Source organism: Lynx canadensis, chromosome B1 (genome assembly GCF_007474595.2).
Source record: "Lynx canadensis isolate LIC74 chromosome B1, mLynCan4.pri.v2, whole genome shotgun sequence".
NCBI lineage: Eukaryota > Metazoa > Chordata > Mammalia > Carnivora > Felidae > Lynx > Lynx canadensis.
This window is the reverse complement of record NC_044306.2, coordinates 117,138,357-117,157,048: the sequence shown is the minus strand read 5'-3', so window position 1 is coordinate 117,157,048 and position 18,692 is coordinate 117,138,357. Positions and strand designations below refer to the sequence as shown.

General features: G+C 35.1%; 1 protein-coding gene and 1 non-coding gene across 4 annotated transcripts in view; both read right to left on the bottom strand.

The window, feature by feature from the left end:
* The window catches only part of TBCK (TBC1 domain containing kinase), a 231,502-nt gene that overhangs the window by 31,410 nt on the left and 181,400 nt on the right, over nucleotides 1–18,692 (bottom strand). For all 3 annotated transcript variants that reach the window (XM_030313307.2, XM_030313304.1, XM_032592924.1), the window contains exon 24: nucleotides 8,421–8,596. In XM_030313307.2, coding sequence (XP_030169167.1) covers nucleotides 8,421–8,596 — 176 coding nt within the window. The remainder of the gene's footprint in view (nucleotides 1–8,420; nucleotides 8,597–18,692) is intronic.
* LOC115513212 lies at nucleotides 12,103–12,234 on the bottom strand. The gene has a single exon (XR_003968619.1). It is a non-coding gene; the product is annotated as a small nucleolar RNA SNORA71 (small nucleolar RNA).

Below are 18,692 nucleotides of genomic sequence, written 5' to 3'. Positions count from 1 at the left end.
TCTTTCCTTTTCTGTATTCCTCACCCCTACTGGTCCGTACTGAACTTAGGAGTAGTTCCCTCAAACTGCTGATACGCCTTTCCTTACCTACTATCCTAAAAATTGATAATAGATTAAAATATTACCTCTTGCAGGGTATTTGTATTTTAACGGAGAATATTTATATTCTAAGCTAAATGACTGAAGCTTTAGCAAAATTTCAGATGATGGGGTTCAGGGTACACTACCCCTAAATATGGCATCTTGGTATACTGAATATTTTAAACTGAAGAAAGGGCATGTGCAGAAAGGACTGGTGAGCTTTCCCCGAATCAAGACATAGAACCCTCAACTGAGAGGTGTCTTCCCTATACTCAGAGGACAGGGACATTCTTATCTCTAAGACAGAGGGACACTGACAGAAATCTGAACAAACAGGCCTTGCTAAGTTTCCCCTAGTGTAACTAAATTTAGCTCACACTTCCGTTGTCCTTTCACATTTTACTGCCACTGTCTTCTCTTCATCAGGCCTGGCATAAAAACTCTCAGACTTAACCACTCCTTCAGATCTTCATTTCCTTATGAAGGCTCCCATGCCATGTAAAACTTATATTAAATAAATTTGTATGCTTTTCGCTTGTTAATTTGTCTTCTCTTACAGAATCCCAGCCAAGAACTTAGAAGGGTAGAGGAAAAAAAATATTTTTCATCCCTTACACACATGGGAGGGTACTAGGGGGTGATAACACTATCCCTTAAATTCATTGGTAGACAGTAACTTATTTTGTTGAAAAATGACTGCCTCTTTCCCTTTCATAAACAATCATTCCAATTACTTTACAGAAGTAAAAAAGATGAGATAAAACTTAATTTTAGATTCTTAATCTCCTAAAAGAACAAATTAAGAAAACAAAATTTTCACCTATATGAAGATATAAGAACAGTATTGGCTAAATTTTCCCATTTAAATGATCTATAAAAGCAAAATAGAGGATAAAAATTATATATAGAGACTATAAACAATTGGATAAATATTATAAACAATACTTCAAAAATAACTTATTTTCTTTGGGGGAAGGAAAAGGTGTTAGTTTGTCCCCCTCCCCCCCCCCCCCCCCCCATGTACAGGACTACATTTTGTTGGCAAGGGAGAAATAAAATTATTTTAAAAAATATACTAGCATTAAATATTTATTAATTTCATAAACAGAGAGGTAAAGTCACATAAATCTCAGAATTTAATTGCAAATACTTACTTTGGTCAGAATTAAGAGCTACCCAACACAAGGTAAACAAAAGAAAACATGAAGTATTGGGACCTCATCAAGATAAAAAGCTTCTGCACAGCAAAGGAAACAACAAAACTAAAAGACAGTCTGCAGAATGGGAGAAAATATTTGCAAATGACATATCTGATAAAGGGTTACTATTTAAAATCTATAAAGAACTTATCAAACTCAACCCAAAAAACAAATAATCCAGTTAAGAAATCAGAAGACATTAATAGACACTTTTTCAAAGAAGACATCCAGATATCTCACAGACACATGAAAAGATGCTCAACATTACTCATCATCAGGGAAATAGAAATCAAAAGCACAATGAGATACCACCTCACATCCTCAGAATGGCTATAATTAATAATACAAGAAACAACAGGTGTTGGGGAAGAAGCAGAGAAAGGAGAACCCTCTTGCACTGTTGGTAGGAATGCAAAGTGGTGCAACCACTCTGGAGAACAGTATGTAGGTTCTTCAAAAAAGTGAAAGTAGAACTACGTTATGATCTAGCAATTACACTATTAGGTATTTACCTAAAGGATACAAAAATACACATTCAAAGGGGTATATGCATCCCAATGTTTATAGCAGCATTATCAACGGCAGCCAAATTATGGAGAGAGCCCAAATGTCCATTGATGGATGAATGGATAAAAAAGATGTGGTGTAGATAGATAGACATTACTCAGCCATCAAAAAGAATGAAATCTTGCCATTTGCAATGATGCAGATGTAGACAGAATGTATTATACTAAGTGAAATAAGTCAATCTGATAATGAAAAAAAGCATATGATTTCACTAATACGTGGAATTTAGGAAACAAAACAGATGAACATATGAAAAGGTCAGGGGGAAGAGGAGAGAGGGAAACATATCACAAGAGACTCTAAATGATAGACAACAAACTGAGGATCGATGGAGAGGACCTACCTCTCCTACCTACCTCTCTCTACCCACATGGGCTAGATGGGTAATGGGTACTAGGAAGGCACATGTTGTGATGAGCACTGGGTGTTGTATGTAAGTGATGAATCACTGAATTGTACTCCTGAAACCAATATTGCACTGTATGTTAACTAAGAAAATTCAAATAAAAAAAGAGATACTCTACAAAAATAATTCCTTTAAAAAGTATTACAAGGATTTCAACAGGCTTTCATTTGTTAAATTTTAAAACACCAGAATCTAATGATAGGTCTTGGGAAGATTTAATAGAAGAATATTTTTAATGGATTAAATCTTATAAATTAAGTCATTATAGTAGAAAAATATCTTTCTAACGTGCATCCCTCAATGTATTCCAACTTTGCTATCCAATATTTAAAATAGTTCAGTTTAGGGGTGCCTGGGTGGCTCAGTCGGTTAAGCAGCCAACTTCGGCTCAGGTCATGATCTCAGAGTCTGTGAGTTTGAGCCCCACGTCGGGCTCTGTGCTGACAGCTCAGAGCCTGGAGCATGTTTCAGATTCTGTGTCTCCCTCTCTCTCTGACCCTCCCTTGTTCATGTTCTCTCTCTGTCTCAAAAATAAATAAACATTAAAAAAAATAAAATAAAATAGTTCAGTTTTCTCAAGTGGGATTTATTCTGGGGATGCAAGGATGATTCAATATTCACAAATCAACACAAAGGATAAAAATCATCTGATCATCTCAACAGATGCAAAAAAAGCATCTGACAAAATTCAACACCCATTCATTGTTAAAAACTCTCAACAAGGTGAGCTTGGAGGGAACATATCTCAATATAACAAAGACTATATCTGAAAGTCCCACAGTTAACATCATACTTAATGATGAAAAACTGAATGCTTTTCCTGTAAGATCAGGAAGGAGACAAGGATGTCCACTCTCACCACTTTTATTAAACACAGTACTGGAAGTCTTGGTCATAGCAACTAGACAAGGGAAAAAAAAAAGAGGCATCCATATTGGTAAAGAAGAAGTTAAACTGTCACAATTTGCAGATGACATAATACTACACATAGAAAATCTTAAAGACTACCAAAAAAAACTACTAGAAATAATAAATGAATTCAGTCAAGTTGCAGGACATAAAATCAACACTGAGAAATCAGTAGCATTTCTCGGGGTGCCTGGGTGGCTCAGTCTGTTAAGCATCTGACTTCATCTCAGGTCATGATCTCATGACTTGTGAGTTCCAGCCCCATGTCAGGCTCTGTGCTGAAATCTCAGAGCTTGGAGCCTGCTTCAGATTCTGTCTCTGTCTCTTTCTGCCGCTCCTCCGTTCATGCTCACTCTCTCTCTCTCTCTCTCTTGAATATAAATAAACTTAAAAAATTTTTAAAAATCAGTAGCATTTCTATATACTAGCAACAAAATAGGAGAAAGAGAAATTAAGAAAACAACTTCATTTACAATTGAACCAAAAAAAAATACTTAGGAATAAACTTAAAGAGGTGAAAGACCTATACTTTGAAAACCATAAAACACTGATGAAAGAAATTGAAGATGACACAAACACATGGAAAGATATTCCATGCTCATGGATTAGAAGGATTAATATTATTAAAATTTCCATGCTACCTAAAGCAATCTACAGATTCAATGCAATACCTATCAAAATACCAGCAGTGTATTTAACAAAACTTCTAGAAATAATACTAAAATTCGTATGGAACCACAGAAGAGTCTGACTAGCCAAAGAAATTCTGAGAAAGAAGAACAAAGCCAGAGGTATCACAATCCTAGGTTTTAAGATATACTACAAAGTTGTAGTAATCAAAACAGTGTGGTACTGGCACAGAAAAGTATATATAGATAAATGGAACAAAACAGAAAGCCCAGAAATAAACCCATACTTATATAGTCAGTTTATATATGATAAAGAAGGTAAGAATATACAAGAGGCATACAGGCTTCCAGTTATGGAATGAATACATCACGGGAATAAAAGGCAGAGGATTAAAAAAAAGAAGAAGAAATACCCAGAATAATGTTTGACCAAATATCTGGACACCATACCTGGACAAGTCGGCACTTAAAATTGACCATAAATATGATGCTTGATAACATACTGAATAGCTGACTGATTCATTAAAGTAAGAGTTCAACTGGCACGCCACCCTGCCCTCCCCCTCAAAAGTTCACTTTTCCTCGAATTTGTGTCCATATCTATATAAAGACAACTACTGGCAGATTTGTTTATTAGGGATTAGGCCCCCTATATAAGGCGCTGAAAGTAACAGCTTAGTTTGTGTGTAAGATTTGAAGGAATGTGTATAGCATCTGAACACATAGTTTAGAATCAATACATGTCTCATTCAGTCATTAATTTATATTCACTCATTTGTCTCAGTCTTGTTTATGCTTAACAGCCCTATGCAGAGACCAAATAGTCACTTGCATAAAATTTAGGAGCATGAGTTTAGCTCTTACTGCCAGTTAGATGGCCTTGGGCAAGTTGCTCAGCCTTTTCAGGCCTCAGTTTCTTCATCAGTAAAATAGACATATTAGCAGAATCTACATCATAAGGCTAGCATCATGGTTGGCACACTGGGAGAGCTTAATTATAGCTGTACATTATTGTAGATTGTAGATTTTCAGAAGTTAGTAATTACAGGTATCCAAGGAATTGCGGACATGTTACTAACTCTAAAACCACACTGCAGAGATTTCTGACCATCCTATACTTTCTCTTGGCTTCAGTGATTTTACCTCCTCTGACTTAATCTCTTACATTGCTGGTGTTGTTGCTGGTCCAAAACGGCCAAGCATGTTCATACACCAGGGTCAATGCCCCTGTTCTTCCTTTTGCCTAGAACATTCCTCCCCTTTACATCATTTAGCTCTGCTGAAATATTATCTTTTTTGAGAGGTTTTCCATGAGTACTTTACAAAACTCTGTCATTCTCTTTCTCTGCTTTATTTTTATATATAGCATTTATTACTGTTTAAGGTCATACGATAGATATACATCTATCTCTCCAATTGAAATGCAGTTTCCATGAGAGAAAGAAACTTGTCATTTTGTTCACCAACAAATCCTCAAACTCTAGTACACTAGCTACTGACTATCATATACCAAGACACCCAGTAAATATGTGTTGAAGGAACGAATGTTAGATTAGATGAATGCATGTAGCTCTAAATTCTGATTCTACTGACTTCTTGTAAGTACTGTTTCCTTCTGATTTTAAAGGTAGAAAGTCACTGGATCACTTACAGAATGTAAAAAGGCTTACATATTGCCAACTGTTTCTTTATATTATAACTTTGAAGAGTAACAGTAGGAGTCTTGTGGCACTGTGTCTTCCACCCTGCTGTTTTCGTTATAAAAGTAGTTTCTGGGTACTTTCTAGGTGCCACACCTGGTGCTGGGGCTGCAAAGATTGTAAGGACGTTAGCCCTATCCCTACCTTGCCTCTGTTATCCAGAGATTACTTTTTTGCTGATACACTTTTTGTTTGTACTACTCATTGAGCACTTCATACATAAATGTCCTTACTGTTCATTTATTTTCCACATAAAATATTTTCATGTTTTATATTCTTCATATTAAAAGCAACCTACTGAATAAGAACTATATTTTATGGCATCTTCTTAAAAATTATCCATAGTACAGTAGAGAGGAATATTTATTGGTTGCTATTAATGATGACATCTGAAGAAATAAAAAAACACACTCTAATATATTAATTTGAAGCACTAAATTTATGAATGTCTTCATTACTATGAAACACACTTTCCCCTTATCTTTAATTCTTTGAGGACAGAATTTAAGATTAATAGAAAAAAATGTTATTTATTTCCTCATAATGTAATCAAATGGTGTACATCATTAGAGAATATAAAAGGTCTCAGTTTTCTAGCCCTGGAAAGCTGTAGGTAGGAAGTTTAGATACTTCATTGGAAAGGATTCTTAGAACCCACAGCTCTCCACTCTTCACTATATTCTTGATACTTAGAAGAGACCAAATGACACCCAATGACTCTTGAAAAGAGTTTAGCTTGTGGTTCCTCTCAAAGCACTGATTGATACAAAGGTGCCAGTAATTGGTATTTAGAGGTGAGACAAAGTAGATATGTGATAAAATAAGAGGATACCAAAAAAACGAAAAACAAAACAAAATAAAAACAACTTAGAAATGTTGTGAAGATAAATAACCCAGCTTTAAGAATACTTTGGTTTTAAAACAGGCTTTCAAAATGGGATTTAGAAAATTTCACAAGTTGGGTCCTTTGGGAGGGTCATAAAAGATAGGTGACTTTATTTTTCTTTCTTTATTCCCTTGGGACCACATCCCCACAAAATGGCACAAAGCAATACGGATTTTTTTCTGTTCAGCCTGCAATTGTAAAGACTAAAACAACAACCCAGGTCTGCCTAGTTGCAACTTTGAGCCACGTATTGCAAGATGACATAAAGGCATTCCTACATTAGGCAACTCATCCATACTCCTCAGATAACAATGATCAGGCTAGTTGCTCTGCTTTCTGTTGTTCTATTTATATTTATCCTAAAGAAACTAAAGGAGAGTTGACTATGAGGTTTGAAAAACCTTGGTTTGAATGTCACTTTCATATGGTGTGTACTTTAAAATTTCCAATAGTTATTTAAATTATTTGAAAGGAAGTATCAGAAGAATTGTCTTAATAAGTAGTCTTAAATACAAGCTATTTTAATTATTTTAGTAGTCTTTAAAATAGGGCACAATAATGCTATGTTTAAAAAAAAATTTTAATGTTTATTTATCTTTGAGAGAGAGAGCACAAGCAGGGTAGGGGCAGAGACAGAGGGAGACATAGAATCTGAAGCAGGCTCCAGGCTCTAAACTGTCAGCACAGAGCCTGATGCAGGGCTTGAACCCACGAACCATGAGATCATGACCTTAGTCGAAGTCGGACACTTAACTGACTTAGCCACCCAGGCACCCCTAATACTATGCTTTTTGATGGTTTTATGAGAGACTATTACTACAGGCATAACCAAAAGAAACAAAGTAAAAAGTTAAAAAATTGAATGTATTTTAAACACTTGACCTAACACATAAGAACTTTTAGAGCAGGAGTCCTTGACCAGTCAACTGGAATTAAATGCTTCTTTTGGGAATCCACTCACCTACTTTGTGAAGGAACTTCCAGTGTCCTTGAAGAACTAACAACCAGGGACATAAACACTTATACTCTCTCTAAACTTAGTGGTCTTTTGCAATTTATGGAAAATAAAAAGTAGTTAACTTTTCACAAAAAGATGGGGATGTATCATTTGAAATAGCAGGCTCCCAAACTGTATTCTTAGTAATCTAAGATTCTATGGATTGCTTCAAGAGTTCTGCAAAAGAACAGTTTAAATTTAATTTTAAAATTTCATTTCAAAAATTGTGATTGAAAATACGCAGATGAAAACAGATATGCCAATTTTAGCATATGAGAAGCCACCCATCTGTTAACCTTCATTTTCATATAACTCTCATTTATACTTAGTAAATGGTGTAAATATTAACAAATGAAGAAAATCATTTAAAATTTCTTCATTTTATATATTGAATTTCTAAGAAAGAATTTATTTTAAAAGGGAGTTACCCTGTTAAAAAAGAAGTCTGAAAACCATTTACCTAGATTCTCGAGTACAGAGAAATAAGGGATGCTTCATGAGAATCTGACAGATGAAGACATAAGGAGAAAGATTAAACTGTTACTATTTTGTAACTGTTCATACTTTAATGCCAAGCAAAATCCCAAGAAGTTATGGTACATTTAATAGCAAAATGTCAGTAAAAAATACTTTAATATGTTCTCTAAGACAATATTTTGAAAATTATAATAAATATAAGTTCAATGTTGACATCTGGTAATCTCTCTTTCTAGGCTATGAATACGCCAGCTAAATACTCGCCACCTTTATCTATAGCAAGAAGGATTCAAATGCCCCCAAGAACAGCAATATACACTAGAGAAACACAAAAACAAAGAAAAAAATCCCTGTATTCTGGTGTTGTTTGGAAACTGTTTTAAGGTCATGCCATGTTATAAAATACTATGCAAATCTATTCTGGCATCTAGTTTTGAGAGTTATTTAGCTATTTCAATTCAGAGGAATCCTAGATATGTTCATTGTTTTTACCACATACCCTTTAAATGGAAAGAAAACCTTATGAATTAGGCAGTACCACCCTTTAAAGCCACAAGTGTGAAGGATACTCTTCACTGTTCCGGATGTCAACTACCAGGAGCTTTGGTTTACTGGACTTTGTCTTCTTCGTGGGTGTTTTGAAATGGCCTGTCACTGTGAGTTCACACAAGTCAATCAGGTCCTCTGCTGAAATCCTGGGTGATACTTCTGACTTTAGGTCATTTAATGGGATGGATTCTCTTGACTGAAAAAAACATACAAGCAACACAAATATTGAGAGTATTATAGACAAACTATAGCCAATACAGAATATCTTTAGGCTCTTGATATCAATCACTATAGCACATAGTACAGGAAACTGTATCTCACATTAGTGATCTACTGTGCAACTGTATTCCTTACTATTGAGGTTTACTTACTCATACAGAGAGTAAGCCATTATTCTTTTGCTTCACTACAAGCTCCTGGCTCAAATGTGATAGATAGAGATGAGGCAGATTTTTCCTTATGAGAGCACTGTGTATCTTTGAAGATAGCTCCTTTAAGCACATTTCACTTTTTTCAAGCATAATTACTATTGTTGTGAATCACATTAATTAAAACTCTGGTGATATAAGAAATTGCATTGTAACTCAGTATAGATACTAATTAAAGAACCTGGTTCTAATATACATATTAGACTTTTGTAACATAATTTATGTTATATATGGATAGTTGAGTAAAATTAGATTCTCAGAGAAGAATGCAGAGCAACATAATGCTTTCTTAGATAGTGAACAAAATTGACAATGCATCTTAATTGTGAGGGAGGTAAAATCAGATTCCAGACAATCAAACTAGTTTTTTGGCCTATGTGACTACTACCTGCTGTAAGACTGATTCAGACCATGGGCTATTTACAATTGTTTTCCAGGTTATTTCATAGGGAGAGGGATTTTCTCCCTACAAAAGGCAATGCAATACAACTTGACTCAATTCAACATAATTTATGGAGCACTAGTAGTCACTCCAGAAAACTTATTTAACATAACTTAGGAATTTAAGAACTTTCAAAATTCACTTGATTGAAACATAGGGATTGAAAAGAACAGATTTATTTATATGCTTAATAAGTTTTCAAAGCTGAGTCTATTATCTCATTTACTCATTTTCTCTCTTTGCAATTCTGTGGGCTACCACACTTAGAATTTCCAATTTAGAATTTCTAGGCAGGAGAGAATAAAGCATATGGATCACTTATCAGACAAACTTTTTAAAAAACCTTTTTTTTAAGTTTTTATTTAAATTCCATTTAATTCACATACAGTGTAACATTAGTTTCAGGTGTACAATACAGTGATTCAGCACTTCCATACATCACCCCGTGCTCATCATGAGTGCACTCTTTAATCCTCATTACCTATTTCACCCATCCCCACCACTTACCTCCCCTCTGGTAACCATCAGAAAATAAGAGACACTTATTTTCAGTTGTAATTTCAATGTTAGCTCTTATCCCCTGGGTTTCCCTTACTATGCTGTAAATTCTTTAGTGGTAAAGCACATTTTCGCCCACTTCATTAGCTTTTAAATAGAAATGGAAATTGCTAAGCTTTGTGGGTTTATGGCTCTTAATAAAAAAGAGACATTAGAAATTTTAATTTTTTAATATTATGAATTAAATCTACTTAAACATTCTGAAATTAAAAGTCTTTCAGAAAGATAAAAGAGCTTTAAAATCAGCAAGCCATACAATCAATGCTTCCATATCCTTTTTTGTTAGAGTGCAATCTCAATAGGTATTTTTCACAGCCTTCACATGAAGTCGTACATTATGAAGATAAAGAACTTTTGATTACCCTAGTTCTGCTTTTCATCATTTAGTGATGAATGCAGCATTTCAAACTGACGTTTTGTCTGAATAAAAGATGTGCCCTGGCTGATGAAGAAGAGAATTTGACAGAGAATTTGACCAACGTATTCTCCATGAAGAACTGATTGATTGAAGAAAGATTTGACCTTGGCATTGGTTCCAATCAAATGTATCATATATAAGGAGTTTCTCAAAGAGCAATTGCTACGTAAAATGGTTAAAACAGAAGACAGGAATCACTGACAAATTCAGAACTTTCTGAAATTGTGTGAGTGTAAATCAGTGAAGAACTTTAATATGATTCATGCAAGTTCCTCTGCAAATTAATTTTAGGAGATTAGTAAATTAGGGCAAATTAAACTACTTTGCTTTAAAAAGAAAATACTTATAATATTAAAATACAGAATCTAGTTTTTCTTTTATTAAGATAATTTTATATGCAATTTTACTATTCGTTGTACAATTTCCACCTAGAGGTATAAAAATAAAACTTCCTTTGTACAATTTTTCTTTCTCATTTAGTATCATTGATGTTGGCATTTTCCTGTGTGACTGGGTTTCAAATTCATGGCACTTTGTTTATGGATATTGAATAAGAACTTAAGATAACTGTAGAACAACTCTGGAAATATCTATTAGTTTATCATTTCTGCCTGAGAATTTTATATATATATATATATTTATATATATATATATATACTTTATATATATATATATATATATATATATATATATGCACACACACACACGCACGCACAATGTATATTAAGGTTAGACATCCAAATATCACAAGCCAATTTGTCTGAGAACAACTTCTTTAAAAAAATTCATATTTTGTAGTCAACCTAGGGTCAGAATTTTTTTTCAAGTCTGTAAAGTTTATTGAATGTTTAGGTGGAGAGGAAAAGCAATGAGCAGCTGCAATTCAAGAGAAAAATTCTTGGTCATTCAAGTCATTCTAGGTATAGCAGAGGGACAGGGAACAGGCCTTCCCTGTTTATGGCCTCTCTGGTTATTGATGTCAAGACTCAGAGCCAGCTGAAGTGGACCCTGGCCCCAGCCCCAGGTCTTTCCCTCTGATCTCCTGTGTGAAGAGTTGATCCATGATACTCTGAGTGGACAGCGGGAGGCACTCTGGGGATGCTTCATGTGTGGACTCCTTCTCTAATCTCTGGCCCTCTGGTGTCCACAAACAACACCAAAAGAATCTTGGAGAGAAGTATTAGCAAATCCAAGGGCTAATGACTCATGGCTTTGGGACTTACTTCAATAGTTTCTGGAACTAAGGCTGACCTCAGGGCCCCATGGCCTAGTGCTTGGCTGATAAGATGACACCTCTTGTGGAGCCTCAGCACATGCAGACCTGCCTGAGACCTCCTGATCCAGGTTCTCCCTGAGGTCGCCTCTCACATACATAGAACAGCAGTCAAGAGACACTCCTATAGAGGACAAGAAGCACTTGGCACTGCTTACATGTCCAAGAAACTGCTATGCTCATCAACAGGAAAACATTGGAAAAATCTAGGTCTTAGGAGTTGAATGCACTGAAAGCCTGCCTCCCTCCATCTACCTTATGTTTGGTCACCTAAGGCTGTCCTGTTTTAGAACCTCTGAACATAAAGAAAACCTTGCAACTTTTCCTTTGCAATGACCCAGACATAGGCAGCCTGTAATCACCTCAAATGCAAGGGCAGAATAGGATACAGGGCTGCCAAAATTAGAGACCAGTGTCAGAAGACCACAGCTGTGGCTCCACACCAACTCAGTCATTCACTGAGGCAGGACCCACTCTCGTTCTCCCTTTTTAGAGATGCACAGACACCACACTGAGTCAGGCACAGAGAGCGTGTGGTAAGATAGCAGGTGCCAGGAGGCACCTGAAAGCTAGCGGGGAGAAGTGCGGGAAAGCTCCAGAGTTTGGAAGGGACAGGAGTGGACCCTCCACACATGGGGAAGTGTTTTCAGCAACTCCTCTCCCTGAACTATATCAATGAGCAGGACACAGACCATGATCACTTTCGAATGCAGGTGGACTCCATTTATTTAGCAATGTTACTGAAAAAAAAAATCATCTTTCAGTAGAATAGTCTGAAATGACTAGCTGGACATACTAGTGATAATCCTAACCAAGCAAGGAAAAACCTAAACCTGGTTACAAGACAGGCATTTTGCTGTGTACATTAAACTACTGGGCAAATGACTCTGTGATGATACCTGAGAGTCTGAAATGGTAGACTTTTAATGAGAGTATGTCTGTATATCTTTATGTTGAGTATGTAACCAGGAACCATAAAAGTATAGCTGTATACACTTATGTTTTATATGTAAGGGCTCTTAATTATAAAGGCATTTTAATTCTGAGAATACAGGGCTAGTATCTAGAACACTTTTCCCATATTTCCTGTCATGGATCCTGGCACTAACTTTAACCTGGTTATCAACAGAGAAATCTGGAAATAATCATAGACACTTTGTTTTTCCTTATTCCTCATTCCCATCTAACATATCCCCAAGTTCCACCAAAAAGCCTCTTGAATATGTTCCCTGACTCACTGCCCTATCTCAAGGCTTCATCATCTCTTACATGGACTATGGATGTTGTTTGCCTCTCTTTTTCTCTCTCTCCCCTTTTCTCTGCTTCCTGTTCACCTACAATCATTCCTTTTAATCCATCTTCCAAATATGATTTGAGTTAAAAATAAAAATCTGATCATATAACTTTTATAATTAAAAACACCTCAATGACTTCTAACCATTGATAGAATGAGGTCAGAATTCCTCAGCATAGCATAGAAAGCCCTTTATGAATTAATCCCTGTCTACAGGGAGGAGACCACAGACTTTGGAGTCAGACTATCTGGATTCAAATCTTGGTCATCTTACTTATCGGTATATGACTTTGGGTGTGATATATAACCTCTCTGCCCAGTTGTTTCATCTATAAAGTGGGGAAAAATGTGCCAAACACATTTTTTCCTCAAACAATTCTGTCTCATTCTCAAAAGGAATCCATATAATAACTGTTCCAAGGCAAAGGAAACACTGAAGTGCCCGAAGGCATTTTATGAAGCTACCTTGAACTAATACTTAAATCTGACAAAGATAGCACTAAATGTACACACACACACACATACAATACTTCTTATGAATAAAGATTTTTTTTAAAATCTCAAAACTATAAAACTGAATGCAGTTACCAACTTGAAAGAATGACATACTATACAACCAACTAGGGGCATATTCCAGTAAGAATGGTTCAACCTTAGGACAATTTTTAAAATAATCCATCACCTTTAATTAGTCAAAGGACATAAAGTATGTAACATCACTATAATTGACATAAAGCCATATGTGATAAAACTCAGCATTTATTCTCAACTTTTGAAAAAAAGAAACTCATGGTAAATATGTATTAGAAAGAATGTTAATTAGGTGATGAAAGATGTTCTTCATTGCAAATATTTGACATTCTACTTAATGATGAACCACAGAGGCAGACTTATTAAAATATAGCTATCAGGCTATATTTATATAGAAGTTGCTATTGAGACACTAAGAAAAATAAATAAGGGGTACAAATATTGGAAAAGAAGAAATAAATTATTTTTATTTTTAGGTGATACAATAGTCTTCTTAGAAATTCAGAATTAAAGGAAACTCTAATAAAATTGGTAAGAGTTTGGTGAGGGTTTAGTTACAATATACATACCATGAAATCATTATATGGTAGCAGAAGTGAGTCAGAAAACATAATGAGCAAAAGTTTTCATTCGCAATATCAAAATATTGCTCCAAAATAAAACATTTAGAAATAAGTAGATTACATTTAAAGAAAATAAAAGTTTTGTGGTGGGCATTTGAAAAAACTGGCAGATATAAGATGCTATCTGGAAAGAAACAGTCAATATTATAAGACCTTTATTTTTCTTCAGAGCAATGTATTAATATATGACAATTTTATCAAACTCCTAAATAGGATCTTTTTTTTTCCAATTTTGAAATGTAATTCTAAAATTTATTTGACAGACCAAATAGGTGAGAATGTCAAGAAAATGTTGAAAAATAATAAAATACATTGTTATGTATTAAAACTGTACAAAATTAATAGTATGGTGTTGCACCAGAATAGACCAAAAGATTAACAGGACATAATACGGTAACAGGAATAGGCTCAAATACGCGTAAGTATTTGCTAAAAGAACAGGATGCCATGTCAATCACTGGGGCAAGGATGTATTATTTACAGCACAGTGTTGGCATAACTTACTAACTGGATGAAAATACAGTTATGTTTTTATCTTATACTATATAGCAAAATGACTAATAGGTGGAATAAATAATTATGTATGAAGTGGAATCACAATAGGATGAGAAAAGTATTGATGATGAGAAATAGTTATAAGCATATAGCAAAGGCTGAGCTCTTAAAGAAGGATGATATATGTAAAAAAATTAATATGTCTTTAATATACAAAGAGCTATTTTAAATAAATAAATCAATAAGAACAAAAATCTGCTTATTTGAAAAAGGAGCAGAGATATATACATATATTGACAAAAGAAATATAAATAGTTAATAACAAAAAAAATTACCTCACTAATTTCAGAAATACAAAAATGGATTCACAATCAGAAGTGCAAAAAGTAGGTAAGTGTTCTGGATATCTTCTGTTTGCCCCTCCAGATTCACTACCCACTGGTTTCTACTTTGCTGTCTGCTCTGGTAAGTAACCCATTTGGACTACATCAAGATGGACCCAGCTCCTCCGGCTTTTAAGTGAGTACAAACGACAGGACAGTGAGGTCAGGATATTTATTCCTCTGATTCCCTACTTGAGAATTTACCTTGGCCTGGCTATGTCTGTTGACCAAAGGTCACTGTTCCTCTCAAGATTACAACATCTCCTCGAGGTTATTGTAAAAATTAAATTAAGCAACATAAGGTCATGATCTCATGGTTTGTGAGTTCGAGCCGGGCGTTGGGCTGTGTGCTGACAGCTCAGAGCCTGGAGCCTGCTTTGGATTCTGTGTCTCCTTCTCCCTCTGCCCCTCCCCCACTCGTGCTCTCCCTCTCTCTCTCTCTCTCTCTCTCTCTCAAATAAATAAACGTTAAACAAATTAAAAAAATACCATTCATCCATTAAAATCATGTTTTAGAAAAATTGTTCATAGAGGAAATTTTCAGGATAGATTACCAAGGGAAAAAGGCCCTAAAAATGATAAGTTCACAATGACACCAGTTTGGGAGACACTGTAAAAGTGGTTATCTGTGACTTAGTGAAACTCATTTTACTTTTTCTCTTAATGCTCTTCTGTGATTAAGTTTTATTAAGTATGAGATACTTAAAATTTTTAAATTTAGAAAAATGAGATTTGTTTTAATACAGCATTATTATATAACTTTCTTAAATTCTTTATAACTATGAATATAAGCTGTCTGAAAGCAATTCTTTTTTTTTTTTATTTTTATTTTTTCAATGTTTATTTATTTTTGGGACAGAGAGAGACAGAGCATGAACGGGGGAGGGGCAGAGAGAGAGGAAGACACAGAATCGGAAACAGGCTCCAGGCTCCGAGCTATCAGCCCAGAGCCTGACGCGGGGCTCGAACTCACGGACCGCGAGATCGTGACCTGGCTGAAGTCGGACGCTTAACCGACTGCGCCACCCAGGCGCCCCAACAATTCTTATCAAATATTTATAGCATTGTAAAAAGGCTTATAAATGAGAACTTATGGCTATATTCCCATTATAGGTAATCAGATCTGGCAGTGAAGAACATGTAGAGATGTTAAAGAAAAACAATAAAGTCACTATTACTCTTAAAATCAGATAAAATTTTTAAAAAATGATAACAAAGAGATCAGCAAGTAGGACAGGCTTTCATGCATTCAATTTGGAAAGGAGACATGCAAAAATTAATATAGACAATTAGATAAAAAGTGTTTGTGTTTCACCAGAATATTTCATTGGTTAAGGACTACTCTGGCTTTTGTATGAGTAGATATTTGAATAAACTAATGTTTATCTAATTCTTCATCAAATGTATGAAGAATTTTGAGAAAAGGGTCTATTGGCCACATGGAAGAATTATATAATATGCTTTTCCAAATATGTACCAACATAAATGTAAATTACATTATCACTAAATAATTACAATATATTTCCTAGTTTAACATAAGATAGTGCAAATTATTTAACAGACTGCTGCCTAAAAGGCTGATATTTTTCCTAGTAACAATTTTGTTTCCTTTCAGAATAATTTATTTTGATTCTATATTCAGAAACAAGTCCATATGTGATCATACTTATAATGTATATTAGAAGATTAATAATAAAAATAACTCTTATAGAAGGAAGCAGTTTTCATTTATAATGCTGTGTGTGTGTGTGTGTGTGTGTGTGTGTGTGTGTGTGTGTGTGTTTAGGGGGAAGGTGAGAGAAAGAGAAAATCTTAATATGAAAAATTAGCCTCTCAGGGCACCTGTGTGGCTCAGTCAGTTAAGCATCTGATTTCAGCCCAGGTCATGATCTCAGACGTTTTGAGTTCAAGCCTCGCATCAGGCTGTCTGCTGTCAGCACAGAGCTCACTTCAGATCCTCTGTCTCCCTTTCTCTCTGTCCCTACTCTGATCACATTCTCTCTCTCTCTCTCAAAAACAAATAAACATTAAAAAAAATTAGCTTCTCTAAGGCCATTTGGAAAGTAAGTATTCCAAAAGCTACTTACTGTACCTGGGTAACAAATGAGGCCAGTAGTGCTGCTCTCAGGGGATATGTGATACAGTTGATAGTTTCTTGAAGCTTTTAAGAGTTTTTGTCAGGGGCAGGATGACCTTAGACTGGCTACAGTCCCAGTTCTTTGAGTCAATCTAGAGTCTGTTCACTTTGAAAGCCAAGTAACATTTATTAAATGTCTACTTTGTGATTCAAGAACTTAAAATAAGACAGCATAGAAAGTGACATACATTGTATATATTTCCTATAGAGAGATCAATCTGAATGTTGAGCAAAAAAATTCTTTGAAAAGACTATTAAATCTGAACAATTGGAATTGGAATAGTAACTGGAATACTAAAATAATCTTCTAAAAGAAAGGTGGAAACATGAATCAAAGTAGGAAGAGTATACTTATGAGGCAAGGAACATCACAAGTTAACCATGTTATTTAATAATTCATATTTCAACACAATAAAAATATACTTTTTCTTGAGGACAACTTGTAAAAGCAAAAGTCTACTCAAATTTTTTTTTTCTTTTTCCCCAAGTGACATATAATGTTTCTAGGAGAGAGACTGGATCGATATGAACATGCTGATGACAACACAGAGCCAAGTACCTCAATAGCTTAAATTTATCATATTTCTTTTTTTATCTCCCATAGCAAGTTTAATAGGGCACTGCCCAGCAAAGGTGCTAAGATATTTGATAAATTGCATGAATGTATAACAGGATACGGAGTGATGTTGTCCCTTTCTTGAAACAAAGAGGCTCTAAAATGCTATCAAATAACAGAAGCCAGCAACAAAAGCCACCACCACTTCCCCTAGGGCTAACTGAAGAGGAACAGAAAGTGACTTTACGATTTCAAACTATCACCCCAGCAACCCCTTTCCTCCCAGCCTATACAAGGAGATTTAGTTTGGGGAGGACTCAACTTTGTGGAGAGCGCAGTGTTTAAGATCAGATGCACTTCCCTTCCCAACCCACAGGGTAGTGGGGTGGGTGTTTCTGGACATTCAAACCCACCCCCTCACAAAGCAAACGAGGGCAAGTGCCGATGACAATCATTTGTTAAGATTTGGGCAGACCCGCGAGAAGAGGTGGCTGACATTCTGTTTTATAGAAGAAGGTCTGCTTACACAGAAGACTTATTAATCTGGCCTCTCTGAGGCAAGAAGTAGGGAAACATAGCAGTGCTAAGAGGAAGGGTAGTAGACATCTTTCCTGACCTTAATTCTTAAGCTGTATAGTAAGAATCACACTTGCCTTATTTACTTCACAAATATACTGTAAGAATCAATCAGTATAAAAGATATAAAAATATTTGTTGGACTGTAGATCTTTATATAAAATAAGTTGTTATTAAAAATTGGATCCCAAATGAAGCAGCTTAAATTTCATGGTAAAGTAGTCTTGTTATTGTCTAATTTTGAATAAATCATCAATTAACAAATATTTAACTAGCCTGTTCTGGCCATCTTGAGAGAGATAAAGTATCATTTCCAACTCAGAGAGCCTATAGTTTGGCTGGAAAGGCAAGACTGACATAAATGAAGCAGTAAAACTATACAATGACAGGAAACATTTATATGGTGCTTACTATGTGTTAGTCACTGTGATAAACACTTGACATACAGGAACTCATTTAAGTCTTGCAACAATCCTATGAGATAGGTTTTATTATTTTGTTCATTTTATATATGAGGAAATTGGGGCACAGATAAGTCAAATAATCAGTAAGTAATACGTAATCAGTAAATAACAGAC